Raw genomic sequence first — 9904 nt, 5'->3', positions numbered from 1 at the left:
CCGTGTATCATTCGTCGTGAATCTTTGTGAGACAGTGAAATATGAAAAATCATAATTTCTAATGTCCATAGAACGACTATAACTCCTAATTATGTGTACATAATATAATAGTTTTTCAGGTCAATATTATTCTTTACTTTGTTAATATCTTTAATATAATATTAACAGTTACGGGATATAATAAAATTACGTACGGTTTAAACATACATTCTTTTTTCAATATTAATCTTTCTTTGACAAGAAACTTACTTGAATATTTATGTCATAGAAATAATAGATTTCTTCTCTTTTAGATAAAATACATGTTTAAATCTAATTGTACACAGCGACGACAAATAGTTACAGAACCAAAATTAATCCTACATATATTATGTTATATTTTATTTAATTCATACCACCTCTGCAAACACACTAGGGTCATAAATTTAATCATTCAATTTATATCAAAATATTTATGCATTTTATACATGCGTGTAATATTTCAAATATAAACTCATTTATATTCATTTGCTAATATATTTCGATCAAAGCCATTTCAAAATTTTACAAGCAAAAAATAATCATTAAGATACTAAAACTGTTCAGTGCAGTATATATACAGAACAAAAAAGAACTTGCAACAAAAAATGCAGCTAGTCGGAATATAAAAATATATATTCATAAACTCTAGGCTGCTTTCAGAATATGGAGGGCAATTCTCTATTGTATTTGACAGGCACAAATTATTACTTTATATGAATTGTAAAGCTTCTAAGCATCAATTTCACATAAAATTAATACAAAAATTAAATGAGTTTAAAAAATTAATTCATTAAAATTAGTATATAACTAGATTTAATACTATGATATAAATTAGTATTTTTATGACAAAAAAAAGAAAATAAAATGGACATGGTATGAACAAACATTATAATAAAATGTTATACATATATAGCAAAAACTCATTCGAGGTTACAGGAATTATATGTTAATGCAATTCATCATTTACATTATATTAAATCATAAATTGAAAGAATGAAATTTGAGAATAATGAACAACTTGAACCAAACATTCTTTCAAAAATAATGACTAAAAACAAAAATTATGAGAATTATTCAATTAATATACTGAGAACTATACATCTAAAACATATTCTCTCTCAGTACTCTACAAACCTTTCTTTCTTAAAAATGCCATCGAAAGTCTTTGCATATTTCGCAATAAACCAAGTCACACTATAAACAAATAAAAACTTTAACATAACTGCATCACACATACAACTTGTGCATGTATAAACTGATAAGTACACACGCACGAGCACTATAATCACTTTGAAACTTCATACACCGATTGATGTCATGTCGATGTGGGTAAATGTCATGACAGATCACAGTAGCAGCAGGAAGGTTATAGGTTGCTCAGATTGTATCCTGGTTCTTGACACATGTATTACTGATGTTTCACTTGGTTTTCTGTGGCAATTGATGGTGGGTTACGGCTGTCGTTACAGCATTCTGCAACTGTGGTCCTGATGAGCTTGAGGACTCTATCTGCTTTCGGTGACTTATTTCCAAATCTGCTAAACGTTTCCATAATTCATCTCGTTCGCGCTCGCGTTTCTTTTCTCTGTAAAATATACGTTTTAGAAATATACCATAATTTTGTATCGAATTTGCATAAGCAAAACCGGTTATGCAGCTAGTAATCCTTATTCAATTTAGATATACAATATGAACACTTTAGATATTATTAGAATTTTTTTGATCATTTTAATTAAATATATCGGCAATTAGGTACTTTTATTATACTTAATGGCAAAATTAGTTACTATATTTATTTCAAACAAAGTTTATTTTATCAAGGTATCAATATAAAATATATGACAGAGTGTCAAATTCTTATTAAAACAATGCATTTGTAATTAATAATTATTATTGTGATAGAAAGAATAAATAATGTTGGTTTCAAATGACAAATCTTGTATAACTTAAGGATATGTATTTTGACATTCAATTTCGCATTATTGAAGGTTTTTTTTTTGTTTTCGATAATGCCTTCAGATAAAATATTTTAAAATGTTGAATTTTTGAATGTTGAACTTTAATAAAATGAGATCATGTTCTGTAAGACTACATTAGAAAAACAGCAAATAATAACGATTGTATAATTTTTTTTTGACCATTTTTATAAAAGCTTTGAATTCAGATGAAGATTTATATTTTACAAAATAGTCAAATAATAACTAAATATCAAAATAACACAGAGTTATCTTAACATTGAAATTATAATTAAGGAACGTCAAGAGTGAATGACACTGATTTTATAAAAAAATTTACATAAATAGTACAAGAATAAAAAATATTTCTATAAACAAAGTCTAAACACTAAATGAATTATAAAATATCCACTTACTTCTGTCGTTCTCCTTTATAACTTGCAGTCAATTCATCAAAATAGTTTACTATTCATTTCCATGAATGTTTTTAAGACATTATAAACTAAAGTCACAATTGTCTGATTCCAATGCTCTTTTGAAATGCGGTACAAAGCCGGAAACATTATGGGCATAATTACATGATTGTTTTCTTCAATAAGTGACATAACATATTCATTATTCCAATAATATAAAGCTCTCTCAGCAACCTACAAAAAATTAAAATATTATATACAATACAACATGAATGAAAAAAAAAAACTATTTTAATATTTCTAACTTTGTAGAGTACTAGTTTTATTTTTAAATTTGGGAATTTATATGTATGGTATTATCTCATTTTAATTCAGCATTCTCAATTTAAATTAAATCTAATTCCATTTAAAGTAAAATATTTATATATAAAACAAAAACAATTATATACAAATAATATACAATTATATATATATATATATATATATATATATATATACAATTATATACAAATAACAAATTTTATGAATTGATATATACATATTTACATAATAGCACGACAATTTAAAAAAATGGTATCTATGATACATATGCATGAAATAGATTTTATATACTGATAATTTCATACCAATAATTCATTCACGCATTCCAATATGCCAATAATTCATTTTTTACCTGAAAATGAGGACTACTGACACATCTTGCAATTTGCCTGAACAATGGCTCTTGTACCCGAGCGAATTGTGATGGCTCTAGCACAATCCATTATTTCCTCTATCTCTCCAAGAAACATGACCTAAAGTATAGAAAATTATAATTAAATATATTAATTTATAATTAATTATAGGTTATAAATAAGTTTATGAGAATCCTGTATTTTATAAAATTATATGTAAACAAACCTCCTTTTGGCTGCAAGTTTTTGGCCAAAATTTCAGAAGACCCCTGACAACAGGTTCTGTCAAGGCAGCATCTTTTTCCAAAAACTGAACCACACAATAAGCTAGTTGTGCATGATACAACGATAAGCATTTCACTTTATGTAAAGGCAGAAGAACTTTTACCAAGAATTGCTTGTGTTCAGACTTCAATGGCAAAGCGAAACCATTTATTATGCTACAAAAAATGAAAAAATATTCACTCTGAAATACAGTGTTGAATAACATAATTGTACCAAACAATATTGTTGAATTGAATAACATAATTGTTAACAAAAGCACTTGTAAAACAAAGTAAAAGACGTACTACTAGTTTTTTTTTTATAAAATAGACGAAAATTTAAAAGTTCTTTTTTAGCAAAATGTATTGTTGAATGAGAATAAAAAATCTAAAAATTTACTTACCTGCCAAGTATTTCTAATAGTTCACCAACTCCATTGAAATGTTCGGTTTCGTAAACAAAAACGCAAAAATATGTTGTTTATTTGTTTGCGAATGAAGGCACGTAGGCCCAAAAATTTTCCATATATGCGATGCAAAACTGTCTTCAGGAAATCGCGTTCTCTTGGATCTTCCGAGTCAAACAACTCTAGTAGCTGAATAAGAAAATAAAATTAATAAAAACGAGATATGTATAGTACAACACTCTCCAAAAAATAATTTATTCGAATGCACGTAAATACTGCTATAATAAATTGTTTGTACTGACATCTTGAAATGAATATGAATGATCTTATATCGGCTTATTTTAATTTCTATTCTATTCTATTTTAAACTAGAGTTTGGAATTTTCATTTTTATGTTTCCCATACGGGGTCTCAATTTCATTTAAGAAATAAAACAATTCAAATAATAGTAAACAAATAATAAATAATAAGTTTATTTACTCCGAATGTTAGTAATTTTACCTGGAGAACAAACTTCTGATCGATGACTTTTTTGCCGATTGTCGGTTGAAAATCAGTGTTTTCCAAGAATCTCAAAAACAGTTCGTACACTAGCTGTAAATGTGGCCAGGATGCTTCCAGCGTTGGGTCATCCTCTTCGGGGTCAAAATCTGGATTCTCACTCGGTGGCAGCGTTCGGAATAAATTCGCAGAAATCTGGAAATAAATAATTGATCTATTTATTTAAAATATACTTCAATTTATAATAAATTTATATTTCTTCTTAAAATTTATGGTGTATCTTAAAGTACATTCATTTATTATATTATACCAATCGAGTTATTTTAAAAAACACTTTCTTTGTAGTAGTCATGGTCATTATATTGGGTTGTTCGGAGACTAACTTGGTTTTTTATAGACATTCTGACACGTAATTTTCGTACATTTTTTTGGTCATCATTTTTTAATTTTCTGGTATAAACATAATTCCGAAATCATAAATGTTTTGGTCGTTATTGGCAAAAAAATCAAAGTGATCAAAGTGCTTTTTGACAGGCTGATTTGAGGTAAAGGTTTTACCGCCTAAAAATTTTTTTAGTGACCGGGTCAAATAATGGTCCGATGATGGCAGGGCTGGAGAATATGATGAATGTTCATTGGGTCCTATTCAAGCTTCAAAAGCTTTTGGCGATTGACCAAACTTATGTGAGATCTTGCGTCGTCTTGATGCAGGACTATACCTTGCTTGTGGATTAATTCTGACCTTTATTCTATTGAAGTATATCATTTAGTTTATCCAGCTGATGACATAAGGCATCCGAATTAACTGTTATCTTATTCTGGAATAGCTGAAAAATAAACAACACCTTTAAATCTTACCAAACACACAGCATCACCTTTTTCTGGCAAATTTCATCTTTCCCCTTATTTTGTGAGCAGGCTCTTGTTTTTTGTTTCGTAGGCAATTGCGTGTATTGTATTTTTTACATCCCATTTCAAATTCCTAGTGACAATTCGCTTCAAATCTGATAATTTTCAAGACTTTTCAGAGGCGAATCGCGGACGCCAGTGCTGCGACACACGTTTCTTTCTATGAAAACCATACATTGAACTTCGAAAAAAAAATCCAGATCTTTTCAAATTTCAGTTTGCATCAACTGATGCATTTCTCGCGTTTTTATCAGCTTGGACTTGGTGCAACTTGAACATCAAAATACCAGGAAAGAAATTTAGCAAACCAATTTTGGCACTGTCGCACTATCAACACGTTATTTCCGTACACAGGGCTCGCTCGTAGGTAAGTGGCTATAACGACTGGACCTGGATCAGGGGTCCCGTGTTCGATACCCACTTCGAGCAGCCTGTTGTCAGGCAGCACTGACAACGATTTTCACTTGGAAACATAGGTAGCAATATGTTTCCAAGTGAAAATAGCCCTTGTCCGGCATTGCTGCACTAATAAAAAGTCATCACTATCACAACAATTGTAATAATAAAAATTCAGCACATAGAGATGAGACAACTGTTTGGGTTGCCATCTATAATAAAACAAACGTAGTTTGTAAGAGATTCATCACAACAGCTCATAGAACCCATAAGTTCTGATCGATCAATTTCGATTTGACTTAAACAGTTTTTTACCTTTTCTATAGCAAAAGAGTAAAATATGTCAAAAATGCTGCTTAATTCTTTCCGTATTCAAAGTGGCACCATCCAAAAACTACTGCATGTCATTGATTAGAATTTTTTTTTACACACAAGCCTTAAAATATGAGTTTTCAAATAATATGATAATTATAGGGTTAAGTGTGTGATGTTAGGTTCAAAAAAATATAGCTAAATTCAGGTGGTATAAAAACGAAGTGACTTTGCGAACAACCTTATAGTACATTTGTTCATTTTTGCCATGTTTATTACATATTCGGCTCTATATTTTTATTCTTAATGTACACATATCGACGTAGAAAATAAAAAAACTATAAAGAATTTGATTAACATTACATTGAGAGCTTTTAAAACCAAACGAAAAGCTCAATTCGAAGAATTGTGATCAGCAACTGGATAATTTAAAGACAGCGGTCCAAAAAAGATGAAGGAAATCTTTAATTAGAAGGACATCATACTGCACCAGAATAACGCCAGACCACACGCTGCTTTAGGAACTCAAAAATTAGAGAATTAAGCAGGGAAATTCTGTCGCCTTTTGGGGCGGCCAAATCAAAAAAGAACAAATTTAAAGGCGGCCATGCACGAAAATCAGCCGTAATAAAAAGCGGTCGCATTGAAAGTCCACTGAATTAAAAGGCGGCCAAATTGAAAGACCGCTGGATTAAGAGGCGGCCAAAAAGTCCGCTGAACATGTGCGGCTGTGTTAAAAATCCGCTGAGTTAAGACGACCGTAGTCAAAATCAGCTGAAGGCGGCCGTATTCAAAGCTAGATCGAATCAAAAAGCGGCTATTGAAAGCTTTGTTTCCAAATTTTTAATGAGTGTATAAACTTGGTGTAAGGTGCAACTTTGCCTTAAGGGGGTATTCTACTGTAGAAGCATAAATTTTGCTCGGTTTTTGAAGCGCTGTATAAAGGAAACAAATAATGTTTTTACTATCGATTTTTTTATCATTTGTTTATTGATATTTTATTATTACATAAAAAAAATATTAAAGAAAAAAAATTAGAATTCACAAAGTTATGAGCAGTCAAAGTGGGGGCTCAAAAAAAAGAGGGTGTCCTGGCGTGCATGATTCCAATCCTCCTGGTGATCCGAAACATAAAAATTATATAGATTTTTAATTATTATAGATGCCGCTATCGAATGAACCTTGGATAGGTTAAAAAAAAAATTTGTTTGAATGGCGGCAGTTTGAAAAAAATATTTTTTTTTTCATGTTTTTTTTTTTTATCAATTCCGAATTTTTTAAAAATACTAAATGAAAAGTTATAGTTTTGGGAAAGGTCCATGCGATAAAGCGATGTATAGAGAAGATCCTCTCCAAAATTGAAGTAAATTGGTTCATTAGAACTCGAGATATCCTTACCGCCAGCTCGAAAAAAGTAGTTCCAAGAAAAACGCGTTCAAAGTTTTGAGACTCGGTCGGACCCGAACCGAGGCCACATCACTAAAACGGAAATAACTCAGGAAATAATAGTAATTTTGAAAAATCTTTTTAATGACATATTTTTGAATAACTAAACTTTGAAAATATAAAAAAAAAATTCTATTTTTTCAAAATTCTACAGTAGAATACCCCCTTAAAGCAAGATGCATGAATTTTTCAACATGTGTAAATAATCGACTTATATATAAAAAATATATTAATTCATATCATTCATGTAATGGTTTAAAAATTAAATATTATTGAACAAGAAATAAACATGTGGTATGATCATTAAGAACAGGATCCAAAATCGCCAAAAAAATTTGTTAATCAATAACTGAAAAGCGACTCGACCCATCATTGACAAAAACTAATCAGCACAATTCTCAAATAGTACCTTTATAATGGTTTTTGAATTTTCAAGAACGATTCCCAAATTTAGACTATAACGTGGACGAAAAGTTTGACAACTTTTGACAATACTAAAGAAGCGGCTCGGCCGATCGTGTGGCAAAACTAACCAGTACGAGTGCTTATCCTATTGCATCACATAAATTTTGCCTCACATAATATTCCGAAAATTAAAACGACTTGTCGTATCGTCGTCAGGTGGAAATATTTAGTTATATTTGAGATTATGATCTCTATCGCCAAAAAAGTTTTATTAATATCATCGAGAAGAAATATTTAACAATTAAATTCGACGAAACGATCCGGCCTATCAAACAGTTTTTCAATGTTGAAAAACGATGCAGGATTTTTGGCTAAAACGTGTACAAAATTTTAGAAAGATTAGAAACGGCGAGACCGATTGTTGCACAAAACTGACTGACGGTAGTCGTTATCTAGTTACATCAAATGACTTAAATTTTTGAAATCGATTTAACCGTTTTTAAGAGAAAACATTGGTAAAAAATCAAAAATCGGCTCATATACACACTTATTATTCAAATTCTAGTCAGAATGACTAGAAACGCAGAGAAAACATAAAAATTTAAGGTCAAATTTTTCTGTGAAAACATATTTGATATTTTCCTATTATGTTATTTTCAAGGGCAACCAAAAAATGCTTGCACGCAGGCGTCCACATACCCAGCAGCGGCCCTGGTAGTACCCACGTGCATAATATATATACACAGACGTGTTCAGACTTATATTTTAGTCAAGACAGAATAAAATAACAGAATATAGATACATTTACCTTAAACGTTTCAGACCAAGACCAAGACCAAGACTAATCTATGCTATCCCAAGACTCAAGAGTGCATAATAGTTGTAACAATTGCAACTTACCATTTTAATAATTTCTGGATAAACAGGCTCCGTCAGTACACCCCTGCCGTGTGTCATATAGTCCACTAGATCGTTGAGAGAAGCGCGCTTTATTTCTTTGCCTTTCAGATCAGCCACGGGGTCCATGAAATCAAACGCCACGCAGCACTGGCGCAGCTTACGAATGAACAATTCTTCTTGCTCACCACTGGATACCTCCACTGTAACGAAATAAATCATTATTAGTGAATCAACAAAATTTAATTGCACATAGTACAACAAGAAATTAAATTCACATAAGACCTGTGCTCGTGCTTTGATAAGTTTCAATTCACCTGAAATCGTGTTCAAAACAAAAAGATTTGTAAGCCTGCAGAAACACCTTATAATATAAACTACGATTTTATGTTTATGCCACTATTTCTAAATATTATTGAAAATTATACAATACATATTTTATAGCCCTAACACCAATAATAATTGCTATATTATAATCTTACTAGCAAACCCGACGAACTTCGTTTCGCCACCAGATGGTTTCGTGAGAAAGATGAAGAAATTTTTTTTTGTTTTATATTTGAAAAGGAAAAATTTGATTTTATTATACAACAGTAATGAATTTATTTCGATTACAAAAATGAAGTGTTTTTTAGTTGAACTTCTCTAAGTAAATGAAAGTGAATCCGCAAATTATCCGTTTCATTGAAGTGCTCTTTGGTAAACCACATTTTTTGTTTTTTGCTCTGACGTTAACACAAACAAAGCGGATAGTTTTCCAACACGTGAACATGCAACGTATAACTGCCCATGTGAAAAACAATGATTTTCTAAATAATCTATTTGAAATTTATCCCGCAAACACTAAGCGATTGGCCTTGCGACTTTTTAGTTGTCATTGCGAACGCAAGGCGAACTGGAAATTGCAATCGTTTGAAGTCAAACGGAAGACCAGTCGGAATCATTGGTATGTCACCAAATCGCCAGCAATTTTTGTTTTAATGGTGAAATTCAGTGCGTGTACATCATTATACTTTGCGGCAAGAATTGTTCGTTGACTTAACCAAGCATAATTCTGATAATTCTCACTAATGTGATTACTCGAATTTTTAATTATCGTGCGTGAAGTTCCAGCAATTTGCATTAGGGCACGATGCCATGCACCACTAATTTTCTTAGCTATAAACCTTGCGGAGCCCGAGACCTTTCCAACGAATGCAAAATTGTCGAAATCGGTTCGTGCGTTCTGGAGTTATTTCGTCAGGAAGGAAAACCCGACTTATTTTTATATATATAGAAGATAAATGGCATAATAATAAGGCCTTT

General features: G+C 30.9%; 1 protein-coding gene across 1 annotated transcript; it reads right to left on the bottom strand.

Annotated features, from left to right (window-relative positions):
- Positions 1 to 1355: 1355 nt before the first annotated feature.
- LOC113384464 (serine/threonine-protein phosphatase 2A 56 kDa regulatory subunit epsilon isoform-like) lies at positions 1356 to 8802 on the bottom strand. Its single transcript, XM_026622180.1, is given in 10 exon segments — positions 1356 to 1606; positions 2393 to 2433; positions 2435 to 2623; positions 3063 to 3146; positions 3148 to 3183; positions 3290 to 3503; positions 3731 to 3789; positions 3791 to 3922; positions 4235 to 4429; positions 8603 to 8802. Coding segments are annotated over 10 exon segments (1242 nt in total). The 5' UTR covers positions 8729 to 8802; the 3' UTR covers positions 1356 to 1440.
- Positions 8803 to 9904: the final 1102 nt, after the last annotated feature.

Source organism: Ctenocephalides felis, unplaced genomic scaffold, assembly GCF_003426905.1.
Source record: "Ctenocephalides felis isolate EL2017-DRISC unplaced genomic scaffold, ASM342690v1 CF-g0.4_SCAFFOLD_03571, whole genome shotgun sequence".
Classification (NCBI taxonomy): Eukaryota; Metazoa; Arthropoda; class Insecta; order Siphonaptera; family Pulicidae; genus Ctenocephalides; species Ctenocephalides felis.
The sequence above is the reverse complement of the archived record's forward strand: the minus strand, read 5'-3'. Positions and strand labels throughout refer to the sequence as shown.